Consider the following 11,761-nt stretch of genomic DNA (forward strand, 5'->3'; position numbering starts at 1 on the left):
AACACTATAAGTACCATTTTAAAAAAAATTATGGAGCAACCTACGTATTGGTGTCTATCATTTTAGGTCCAAATTTTGAATTTTCCACTGAAACACATGAAGAATTGTTGTATAACAAAGAAAAACTCCTGTGCAATGGTAATAACAAATGCAATTGTTAAATTCAATTGATGCAATAACCAAATGATAATATATTTTTTTCATTCTAATTCGCTAGGAGATAAATGGGAATCCGAAATTGCTGCAAATATCTATGCTGATCACTTGTACCGCTAAATAGTGATAAAAACGTCTCGTATCCAGAGCCAATAAAATTCAATAAATATTAGAATGTTTTGAATATTTCTTCAAGTTGTTTCTCTATTATCTTTTTTTAATTAAAAACCTTACTCACCTACGGGCCACACAATTTGTAGCTACGCTAACTAATCGTTATAATATTTATTGTTATTAATATTTGTTTTATCTAATAATAATTTATGGATTCAATGCCGGTTATACCTAGAGTTGATCAGAAGAAAAGAATGGAAAAAATGGAAATTAATCAATATGTAATGGAACAGAATGGAAAATGAATCAAAGGAATGGATCAGGAATTGTAGAGTAATGGAATAGTAATTTTCAAGTAAGTATGCCTTGGGTTATACGCTTTTTTTAGCATAATGCATTTTGCAGCAACAATATCGCGGTGCCAAACAATTGTCTGTGAAGCAGTTGCATTTCGAAAGTTCAAAATAATAATTCTACACATAAAGGAAAATAAATGCAATAAATGAGATATAAAAATGATCTTCTGTAGAGTTTTGAATCAAATTACGTAAATCTCTTTTCAAATGAATTGTTTATTTTTTTATTTGAGCTTGAATGTACAAATGAATCGTTAGATTCTCAATTTGAAACTTGATCCGTTCCATTTGACACGAAATTGACAACAAAAATGGTTCAAAATGTTACATTTTCCAATGTTATAATGTACTAAAAACATTACAATTTTTTTTTCAAACTATATAAAATTACACGACTTTGGGTGTGTTTTATATCTATTTCGGATCATGGGGCAGCTTGAATCCAACCTAAAAATTGAAATAAATTGATTTAAATTAGAAGATAATTTTATTTTGCTCATTACAATTTTAAGCTTACCATATCAGCCGTTTCTTTGATGCTTCGTTCTCCTTTTCCTTTATATTCTTTTTGAATTTCGGCGTATTTTCTCAAACTACGCAAGTAACATAAATAGGTTTCGCCTTCAGAAGAAAAAATATTGACCATTTTTAATACATACAAAGAGTTACATATATACATACCAAGGAATCGCATCTCTTCTCTGGCTTTACAAAGTGTTTGATCGGTTGTTTGATGTACTTGGAACTGGTTGGTGATGTACTTAAAAGCCAATGAATCCTTGCTCAAACGACCACTTGGGCTGCATAAACGTAATTCATTCAACAGAGATTTGTATAATTGTGAGCCAGCCATTGTTATATCGTCAACTTTTCAATTAAATCAATTGTAATTAATTCCAAATTATCTGATCCGTATACTGGTTCTTTATTTTCTGAACTCCAAAATGTCTCCTCCAAACTCTCAACAACGGAAAAATGGTGTAAAGAGGTATCGTTGAAAATGTCGTTAAATTTGTAATTATTCTCCAACTTAATTTCTTCACAATTCGGCTGAAGTTTTACAATGAATCCAGCATCGATGGATAAAAAACGACTCGGTGATGAATTTAATAGGTTTGAAAAACTATTTCCGATATAAATTAATTGTTTCAATGCAGCCTCGTTCCAATTTTTCCACAGCAGATTATTTATTAGTTGTTTTGGACAATGTGGAGCATAAACCAAAGTCACATTCGTGATTTCAATTTTCCCCTCAACGTTTTTTTCGGCAATGGTACAATTCAATTTTTTCAAAATATTCACTTCAGATCTGAATAGAATTGGCTCATGGAAAATTATTGAAGTAAAATTAAATAGCTCTTTGATGGACAAAACGAACGCCAATTGATGTCGAGATATCAAACATTCAGTAAAATGACCAATTCCAATACAAATTAAGTCTTTTTCGTTGCATTCAAATCTCTTCAATACAGTCCGAAGCTTATTAACAGTGTTTTCGTAATAGCTGGACAAATGCAAATCACTTTGAGCCTCGTATAATCGTCTGAAAATTTTAAAGTATATATTTTCAGTGAGCTGCTATGGTCAGAACTTGAAATGGACTGAAAACAATAGAAGTGATTGTAAGAAGTTTTTTGTTAGAATGGAAGTGTTTGTATAACTATAAAATCACTTCTATTGTTTTCGCTACATTTCATCGCCTGACGTCAGTTCCCTGAGCTGATTTATCTGGCTGAAAATATCTCAATATATAATGTCTGGTATATATACTGTCTCTATTGATTTTTGAATGAAATCAATTATTACTCACTTAATGATCAACTCTTCATCAACAATATCTTCACCACTTGTTTTGGATATATGTATCTTATTTGCACACTTTTTCTTGTTTTTGCGTTGTGATGTAACCAGCGTAAACGAATGTTCCGTTATGTTTGAATCATTTGTCATACTAAATGGCGCATATGTTTTCAATGAAATACCAAAAGAAAATTTAATTCACCTATGAACACGATGTATTATATGTCTCGTCGTTGACAGTTTTGCGCTGTGAAAATTATGAACATAACCTTAAATGTGTGAAATGTCAAAAGTGAAATTTAATTGGATTGGAATTAGTACTGAGACTGAGTGTTGAAAATTTATTAATGGATTTTTATTATAAATTGACTTAAAAGCTAAACATTATTAGTCTTTATATATATTATTTCATCTTCGTGAAAATAGAATTGATTTCGATATTTACTGGCCAAAGCCACCCAATGAATGCTCCATGAATCGTTTTTTGGCAAAACAAGTCCACCATTTGCTCGGTTTTCCATCGGTTGTATTGAAAACCTTCTCAATCAATCGGTTTCCAGTCTCTTGACGAATCTGAGTCAAATATTGACGCAATGAATCTAAATAAAATTCAAAATTATTATTTGCACGCATACCATTAGTATAATGTGAAAATATTATATACCAGCTTCATTTGGTGATGATGGTTTTGAAAAGACTGAATTTAATGGAAATCCAGCGTCACCCGGAATATCGAAACGACTTATAGCCAATGAATACAACTCCTGTTGAGATTGACTTTTGTTGACACATTTTTGAAGCTTCTTCAAACACTCCGTAATATATAACGTGATGTAAATGAGCACACGATCAATTCCATTCTATAAAAGAGAACATTTTTGCATTAAATTCAATGTTATTGCTTTTCATATATACATATAAACACATATGCAAAGTAGTTTGATAGGAAAAAGTCTTACCTTGATTTCATAGGTGCGGAAAAAAATGTTAGCTTTGAAATAGTAAATTGTTTCATCGATAATGTCTTCGGCATTAGTGATAGGTGCAGGACCCCGGGTTTGTGTACGAATGGGCAACAGTGCAAAACTGCACAATTGATCGTCAACTTTTGAAATTTGAGAGTGATACGCCTATAAATACCAAAAAACATATAATTTAAAAGAGTATCTTTTCCATATATTCCATTTTTTTATTTATCACAATTTCTTTTTTATTTTTGGAATGAATCATTCATCCAAATCGATGACACACCCCAGTTGGTCTATTTTATGTTCGAATATATGTTACACTCTACTTACAGGCATTATTCTTCTTAGCCAATCAATTAATATTTCTTGCAACGAATAATTTCAACTTTGTAAATTATAAATTTACTTTTTATATTTGTATAATAATTTTAGAATGAAAACAAATCGATAAGAAATTGCACCAATGACAGTTTCTGTAAACTCAAGTTTGCCAATAAAACAAAAATGAAAATGTTTAAAGAAATCTTTTTTTTTGCCCCAAACTATTGACTCTGTTAAACAACTTTGAAACTAAGATATTTTCCAGGACATACTTCAAACTGATTGATTTTACATTTAATTGAATGTTTATTTTTTTTTATTGTATAAAGAAGAAGTTCTGAAGAGCTAGCAACAAAGTTATCAATATTCTGCAAGTAAAGTTCAGCCTTTGCACAGTGATACCAACAAATGTCAAAAATGCAAACAAACAAGCACACACACATACACAGAGATACAATGAAAACACCGAAAAAAATCTTCATACGTACAAATGAATTTGCAGTCAAACAAAAGACCAAATAAACTTTTTCGGCATTGATGTGTTAGCAGGAAAAAAAATTGTTGACAGTATACTTGGTAATAAAAAAAATCACGATTTAGATTATTTCACAAATTATTGTTATTGAAATAGTATCAAATCAAAGTGTAAAACTCTGTGAAAATGAGCAAGATGTCAGGTATACTTACTTTAAAAATTACTATTCCATTATTGAAGAATGCTATCCATTCTTTCGATTATTTTTCCATTACATCCATTGCGTTCCATTACATATTGATAAATTTCCATTCTTTTCTTTGTGATAAACCCTAGGCAAGATGTCAAAGAATAAATTGAATTTAACATTGCCACCTGGTTCGGTGGATACATCTAATCCACCGAATGTTCCAACCCCACCATTCAAAACACCATCTGGTACAGAGTAAGTTACGAAATATTCTTCCATCGTCATTCAAACTAAGCCGAATATTTTCTATTTAATCTTTATTTTATTTCATCTCACTTATACAGTCGTTCGAACTTATTGAATCAACCTAAAAACAGCATTGATACAATAACACAAACACTTGAAGAGTTGGATGTTGACGAGCCTGCTTTAAACCGTATTAAAATCTTTTTAAGTCAAAAAGAGCAAATGGGTGAAATTCGTGATGAAGATTTGGAAAAACTTGGCGAACTTGGTTCTGGAAATGGTGGTGTTGTGATGAAAGTACGCCACATTCCCACGCAATTGATTATGGCACGGAAAATGATTCATTTAGAATTGAAACCGCCAGTTAAGAAGCAAATTATCCGCGAATTAAAGGTGCTGCATGACTGCAATTTTCCGCACATTGTTGGTTTTTACCGTGCTTTTCAAACCGATGGTGAAATTAGCATTTGCATGGAGTACATGGATGGCGGTTCATTGGATTTGATTTTAAAGCGAGCTGGTCGTATTCCCGAACCAATTCTTGGAAAAATTACACTCGCTGTGCTCAAAGGATTGAGCTATTTACGCGATAAACATGCAATCATGCATCGAGATGTTAAACCAAGCAACATATTGGTAAATAGCAACGGTGAAATCAAAATTTGCGATTTTGGCGTATCCGGACAATTGATTGACTCCATGGCAAATTCGTTTGTTGGCACACGAAGCTATATGTCGGTAAGTTATAATTACACAGCACAAAATGAATTCAAAAATCGATTCTTTTGTTAAATTTTTATTTGTTTCATTTGTAGCCAGAGCGTCTTAATGGTGATCACTATTCGGTGCAGTCTGATATATGGTCATTGGGTTTGTCACTTATTGAAATGGCGATTGGTGTGTATCCAATACCTCCACCTGATCCAAAATTCATAGATCAAATACTCAATGAGCATTCGAACCAACCACCGCCTGAACCAAAAATGATGGCCATTTTTGATTTGCTAGAATGTATCATTAATCAACCACCTCCACGACTCGAACACAAAAGTTTTAGCGCCGAGTTCACAGATTTTGTTGATAAATGCTTGAAGAAAGATCCGAATGAACGTGCCGATTTAAAAACACTTTTGGTGCGGATACATATTTTTTTACTTAATTTAATAATGAATGAACAAAATTTAAAAACAATGCATTTTTTCTTGTATAGGAACATCCGTGGATTGAAAAGTATGAAAACGAACATGTTGATGTTGCTGGATGGGTTTGCAGTACAATGAATTTACCGCCATCAACCCCAAACTAGATTAGTGAATGAACAATAGCTTTATCATTTTGTGTAATTGTATTTTATCTTTCTTGTTTTCATTTGAATGCTTTAAGTGTGTTATAAATTATCTAAAGAAAAAAGAAGGAAATCAATTAGGATGTTATATATACAATTATATATCAAACACAAGTGGAAAACTCATTTTGAATGCCATCACATATTAGCCGTCAATTCATTCTTCTATAGCAGCAAGTATAAAAAAAGATACTCAAAGTATTTATACCGAAAAACGTATTCTCCCGTCTCTTTTGATAATATTTTGCTCGATGTGACAGCGGAATATTCAAATAATAATCATATTTTAACTGGATTTAATCAAATAACATTTGTGATTTCAGATATGTAAAAAAATAAGATAAACACAAAACAAAATATTTCCAGGCAAACAAAAAAGAAATAATGTATGTATTTCATTGTATATGAATATGAAAGACAGTAATATAAATAAAACGTCGAAAATGTGAGTAATTTTAATCATGATAAACTAATTTCTGTGTTTTATTCATTCATTTTTTTGTTATTTTTACATGTTCCTAACAGTAATTTTGAAAATATTGGATTTTTTCGAATTCTTTCTAGTATAAAATCCGATCTGCATATATTGATTAATTGATTAGATTGTTCAGGTGCATTTGGTTGCACTACATTTGTATTCTTTAAGATTTCAACTTTTTCTCTGTTTTTTTTTTTTGACATTTAAAAATGTCATAAATTCATAGTTTTTATTTTAGATTCTCCAATAAAATGGAGGTATAGTGCAAATAGTTCAGAAGTTTAATTAAATATGTTATTAAATGATTGACACTATCATTAATTATATAAGAGTGTGTATACAAATGCGTTATTTGTAACATGGTTTCCAATAGATTTGATGCTTACAAAATTACATTCGCATCCAATGGACATGCGTTTGATTTCCAAATATGCTTCTTCTTTCAGATAAATTGTTAAATTTTTTGCGGTGCTAAAGTTTTTTTTTCGTATTCGGTTCAGTTCAAAGAGGTTCAATTTGTTTGCGTGTTTCATGGCCGTTGTATTATCAATGTAAATCTTTGAAATAGTTGGTGTATAACGAATGAATGGTACAATAAAGTCAAGCCAAGTAACAGTAAGATAAGCTTCTTCTACGTTGATCAATCCTTTCGATAGTTGTATAGCCTCTCGTTGTGAACTTATTTCTCTCTCGATAATTTTCAAATGTGGAAATGATGTTAAAATTTTTTCGATTCTTATTCCTTTTGTGCAAATGCCTACCAAGTTGATTAAATTAGGTAGCATTGCAGTGTTCATGGCAGCTAACTCTCCAATCAAATAGAATGATTTGATTGCTTCTTGATGACATAATTCTGTTAGTTGATTACAAATTAGTTCCACATTTTGTGCGTTGTTGACTTTAACAATTAAGTTATCCATTTTTACATTATTGTCTCGAATGAATGGCAAATTTTCGGCGGCGACGTACAAACTTTTCAAATTTGGATTTCTTTCAAATAGTACCTTTAATTCGCCTGGTATCGATGGTGTCTGTTTCCCGAGATAGTCCCAGTACAAGTACTTTAGCTCCGAGTATTCTTGCAATAGCCAATCGTTTTTGTTGCCATGTAAGGTGCATTCAGTTAGAGACTTTAACACTAAATACTTCATATTCGAACAGTGCTTTAGGGTTTCGTATAATCCACCGGCTAATGAGCTATGGTTTATCTTGATGATTTCGGCAGTTTTAATAATACCATCAATGCACGAAATATGCGTTTCGGTTAAATTGTTTGCTCGAAAAATTCCGACTCGTTTCATTTGAATGCCTTTGAACTTGTTTGCTGTGTATTCAAAAACATTGATGTCATCGCCATAAATCATGATATTTCGAAAATTCTTCTTAAAGCGCCGTACGTACGTCTTTTTTGGACGTAACTGTATTTTACCTGAGGGGAGAATCACAAAAGAAAAGAATACAATTAATTTAAAAAAATCGAAAAAGAATCAATAAGATTTAATTAAGTGCAACTGTATTTTACCATTTGACGAACTTATTAATATTTGATGAACTGGATACCTACGACGAAAATAACTACTGGAAATTCGCTGCAGTCGTCTACATGTCATTCCTAATGCGACCAATGATTTTAACGGTAACCATTCGCAAATTTCGTCGATACAATAATCATTCAACGCCAAAAATTTAATTGCATGCTTTTTCTTTTTCCTAACTATCTTAGGTAGTGGCGATGGTGAATGCTTTGTTTTCATGGACAATCTCAATGACCGCCGCACCGGCTTAGCCCCAGTTGTCTTCATTTTTCTTTAGACAAAAATAAAATAGACATGAGAATTTTTATCCACATGTAAGCCGTAACAATGTGAGCATTTAATATAACCGCATTTAAAAACTTACCGCAATCTATTTATAACAGATTCTTTATATTTAATTTTTTACTTGCAATTTTGATGATCACAATTTGATTATTGACTCAAATTTTTTAAAGACCACATGAAATTAGATTTTTTGGTCAAACTTTCCAAACGTATATTACAAAATTGGTCCAGTAAGAAATGATTAATTGCGTGCTTTGCATTACGATTAACTAATTTGACATTATTGACAGTACCGAGTGAAGTTGACGTTTTTATGAAATATACCTGTATAATAGAGTGTTTCCCATATCTATAAATAAAAAAATGGTATGTTTCAATTTAAAGAGCATAAAATTCTGTTTTAAATCGTAGCATTAATGTAAAGCACCGATTGATATTGACACTTCCCGAAGCAAAAAACTCTTTAAAGCAAAAATTGTCTAATGTCTAAATATTGAATTAGTATTATTGATGTGAACCGAGCCTTATGACATTTGATGATCATTTCATTGTTTTTCGAAATGTCATAAACGCCGCTTCATTCATACCGAGAACACGTTTGGCGTTGTAAATACCAAGTCAACAAATCAATATTACATTTTATTACGATATAAACTACAGCAGTGTAAATTCCAATTCAACGCTTCAATTGCTCTACGGTTTTGCTGATAATTCATATTATTTTCGATACACGTGCGTTTTGTATCGATTTGATCCGAATTTTTCAATACTTGATCAATCGAATCTGGAGTTCAGACAGATTGTTGAATTCAAGTCACCAGTGTGAGTCACCTCTACTTCTTATTGTGAAATTCATTTTTATTTCATAGCACGTAATATAAGCCATTTATAATGTGAAATATATTTAAGTAGTCTTATAATTATTTAACGTTGGAAATATCATTTTATGAAAAATAAAATGTCTTACATCCGTAAGATGAACTTTTCCGCACCGTGATCCACAACATGCATTTATTACAAATCTTTTACTCAAAGAATTCACGAGAAAACTGAATCTGAAATTAGTTTTACGATACAAATAATTTTCGAAGCACTTTTCATACAAAAACTACTAAAAATGGGAATTTTTGTATCGCAGCCATGCCTATATGATATCGTAATCATGTGAAAATTTGCAGAGGTTATTTTTTTCACAAAAAGTTAACATTTTAAAAGTTTGAAGAAATTTCAATGCATATTAAGGGTACTTCCCATACAACATTTCGTTTTTGAGCGAAAAATCCAAAATTTTGTTCGAGTGGTACCCCTAATATGCGTTGAAATGTCTTCAAGCTCTCGAAATGGTATTTTTGTATGATAAAAATAACCTGTGCAAAGTTTCAGCTCATTACGATATCATACAGACATGGATTTCATACATAAATTCAATTTTTTTTAAATTTTTGTATGAAAAGTGTGTCGAAAGTTATTTGTATCGCAAAAATAACGTCATATTCGATTTTCTCGTACCCAAAAACCCCCCAATACACATTTCTGAGTGTTTAAGAATACATTAAATATCACTTTTGGAAGAAAAATTGAATTTTTCCCATGGATGGCCATGGGCATCACACCAGACATGACACTTTACTCTGTCAACCAAAGTCGCTCAAAATCTAATGGTTTCTATTCCTCGGCACCCCCAATCATCCTGTGAAGCCAGATTTTGAATTACTTTTCTTGTTTGAAAGTTATCGTGTTAACAAATTTTTGCGTACAGCGTACAGCGTACAGCGTACAGCGTACAGCGTACCACGCACATACATTCGGACATCGAAAAAACGCTAGATTCGTGTTTTCCCACTCCTAAAACACCCAGAAAACATGTTTTTTGAGGGTGTTAATTTTTCGACCGATTCCAATACTTTACCTTACACACTAGGTGTGTGCGGAAAAGTAAAATAATGAATTTCACAATTATTCTGCAGTGCATAATTCTGTTGCGTGAGGTGATGAAATTAATTTCAAGCGGTGATACCAATTTTGAATTGGTTCCATTGTTCAGAGAAGAGAAACAGTTAATAGCTTATTGTTTGAGCTCAAATTGAATCCGACCCTCTATTACAGTCGGCTTTCAAGGCGATCGGATTTTGCGAGCGCCATCTCTGAGTCCCAATGCAAACCAAAGGGAAACTTTACACACTTGGGTATTCGTTTATAGTATATTTGTCAAACATTGATATCTGTCAAAAGAAACAACGTAAACAACACGAAGTGAATATTTTTCTGGTGAACTATCGGTATTATTGTGATTATTGCAAATAAAAAATTAAGCACAAACAAATGCTCGACGATCCAAACTTTCGGCCATTCATCCGGAATTTAGTTGTGGTGCCGATGTGTGATTTTCGCCGAAAGCACTTCAAAATTGACTGTTCGAGTATGCACCGGGTGTTGTCTTCGCAAAAATTGCTACCGAAAGTGGAAGTTGAGAATAAAAATGGTAAAACCAGCATAATAAATATTCCACAAAAGGATTTTAACGATGCGAGTGATCATTGGTGGAATCAGTATTTCTACATGCGGAAAATTTGGCGATTCGTGCGCGGAAAAAATAAGTTTGACTTTTCCATAAACACCGATGGAATCGCTGTGTCTCTGCAGTACTCGGCCAAGAAGAAGACAAATAACGAAGAAATCGACCGTTCTCGTCGCATCGTTCAAATGATTATGGATGGCAAATTCAAAAATTGACACAGGCGTTGGAATACCACAGTAACACACAACATTAAAAGTGGAAAAGAAGTAAGTTTTGTATACATTTAATATGTTGAATGTGTTTCAATGGAAAATACACTGCGTAAGTGCCAAAATTCATTTTTTTTTTGTTTTCAGACCAACTTTGTAATGTCGAGCAAGCAGTTCCACTGGCAGACTGGTCAAAATGTGCGAAATGCCAAAGCAAAGCGTTGGACCAAAAAATTCGTCCAAGAGGAGCGCCGAGACAGAGAAAACCGTGGAATTTACCCAGTGATGCCATCGCCAAAAGGGTCACAGTGGCTGAACTATGTAAAGCACCGAGTCAAGATGATGAAGCATGGAATCTGCGCTTACTCGACTGCCAAGTACACTCGACTCGCCTTGGAAAAACACATCAAAAGCAGTAGTATCGATAAGCCACCGACTTTGTTTTTTTTTGTGCTGATGGCGAAATACCACTTGACAGCCCAATAAGTATCAAAAAGCACGTGCGCTGTCCAGGAGTTCGTAAGACTTTGAGGTCAATAAAGAAGCGCCGAAATTGTGTCATAGATCTGGTGGACGAATGGGGAACATCTCAAACAGACGCAAGATGTATGTGCCGATTCCAAAACTAGAACAAAGCGGCCAGATTCAAGAGATGCCGGTGCATACCCGACGCCAGAACATTGCTGCCAACAAAAATTGTGTCAAAGTTGGGCAAGACGGATTTATCGGTATTCCGACAGTTGCAACGCGCCATGAACGAAGCAT

At 32.8% G+C, this 11,761-nt stretch overlaps 5 protein-coding genes and 2 long non-coding RNA genes across 8 annotated transcripts; 3 read left to right on the forward strand and 4 right to left on the reverse strand.

Moving 5' to 3' along the window:
- Positions 1–6: 6 nt before the first annotated feature.
- Positions 7–351, forward strand: LOC116342252. Its single transcript, XR_004201236.1, has 2 exons — positions 7–138; positions 218–351. It is a non-coding gene; the product is annotated as an uncharacterized LOC116342252 (long non-coding RNA).
- A 648-nt stretch (positions 352–999) lies between these two features.
- On the reverse strand, positions 1,000–1,597 carry LOC116342249 (protein FMC1 homolog). The gene is made up of 3 exons (XM_031769761.1): positions 1,308–1,597; positions 1,144–1,247; positions 1,000–1,073 (listed from the first exon to the last, which is right to left on the reverse strand). Exons 1-3 carry the CDS (start codon positions 1,477–1,479, stop codon positions 1,041–1,043), a joined length of 309 nt encoding a protein of 102 aa, XP_031625621.1. The 5' UTR covers positions 1,480–1,597; the 3' UTR covers positions 1,000–1,040.
- On the reverse strand, positions 1,456–2,663 carry LOC116342247 (SRR1-like protein). The gene is made up of 2 exons (XM_031769759.1): positions 2,437–2,663; positions 1,456–2,169 (listed from the first exon to the last, which is right to left on the reverse strand). The coding sequence occupies exons 1-2, from the start codon at positions 2,574–2,576 to the stop codon at positions 1,482–1,484; spliced, it is 828 nt and encodes a 275-aa protein (XP_031625619.1). The 5' UTR covers positions 2,577–2,663; the 3' UTR covers positions 1,456–1,481.
- Positions 2,664–2,753: 90 nt separating this feature from the next.
- On the reverse strand, positions 2,754–4,114 carry LOC116342248 (actin-related protein 2/3 complex subunit 3). The gene is made up of 4 exons (XM_031769760.1): positions 3,725–4,114; positions 3,386–3,556; positions 3,091–3,286; positions 2,754–3,025 (listed from the first exon to the last, which is right to left on the reverse strand). Exons 1-4 carry the CDS (start codon positions 3,728–3,730, stop codon positions 2,868–2,870), a joined length of 531 nt encoding a protein of 176 aa, XP_031625620.1. The 5' UTR covers positions 3,731–4,114; the 3' UTR covers positions 2,754–2,867.
- A 28-nt stretch (positions 4,115–4,142) lies between these two features.
- LOC116342246 (dual specificity mitogen-activated protein kinase kinase dSOR1-like) lies at positions 4,143–6,444 on the forward strand. The gene is made up of 5 exons (XM_031769758.1): positions 4,143–4,392; positions 4,527–4,635; positions 4,725–5,364; positions 5,442–5,759; positions 5,837–6,444. Exons 1-5 carry the CDS (start codon positions 4,377–4,379, stop codon positions 5,930–5,932), a joined length of 1,179 nt encoding a protein of 392 aa, XP_031625618.1. The 5' UTR covers positions 4,143–4,376; the 3' UTR covers positions 5,933–6,444.
- Positions 6,445–6,601: 157 nt separating this feature from the next.
- LOC116342245 lies at positions 6,602–8,600 on the reverse strand. Of its 2 annotated transcripts, none has more exons than XM_031769757.1 (3): positions 8,349–8,600; positions 8,014–8,255; positions 6,602–7,878 (listed from the first exon to the last, which is right to left on the reverse strand). In XM_031769757.1, exons 2-3 carry the CDS (start codon positions 8,249–8,251, stop codon positions 6,767–6,769), a joined length of 1,350 nt encoding a protein of 449 aa, XP_031625617.1. In that variant the 5' UTR covers positions 8,252–8,255; positions 8,349–8,600; the 3' UTR covers positions 6,602–6,766. The 2 variants fall into 2 exon arrangements, with proteins under 2 accessions (XP_031625617.1, XP_031625616.1); XM_031769756.1 differs by having other exon boundaries at positions 7,972–8,255; positions 8,349–8,595.
- A 198-nt stretch (positions 8,601–8,798) lies between these two features.
- On the forward strand, positions 8,799–11,754 carry LOC116342251. The gene is made up of 3 exons (XR_004201235.1): positions 8,799–9,091; positions 10,237–11,053; positions 11,144–11,754. It is a non-coding gene; the product is annotated as an uncharacterized LOC116342251 (long non-coding RNA).
- The last annotated feature ends 7 nt before the right edge of the window (positions 11,755–11,761 follow it).

This window comes from Contarinia nasturtii, unplaced genomic scaffold (genome assembly GCF_009176525.2).
Source record: "Contarinia nasturtii isolate CC-2019 unplaced genomic scaffold, AAFC_CNas_1.1 Cnas_scaffold_834, whole genome shotgun sequence".
NCBI lineage: Eukaryota > Metazoa > Arthropoda > Insecta > Diptera > Cecidomyiidae > Contarinia > Contarinia nasturtii.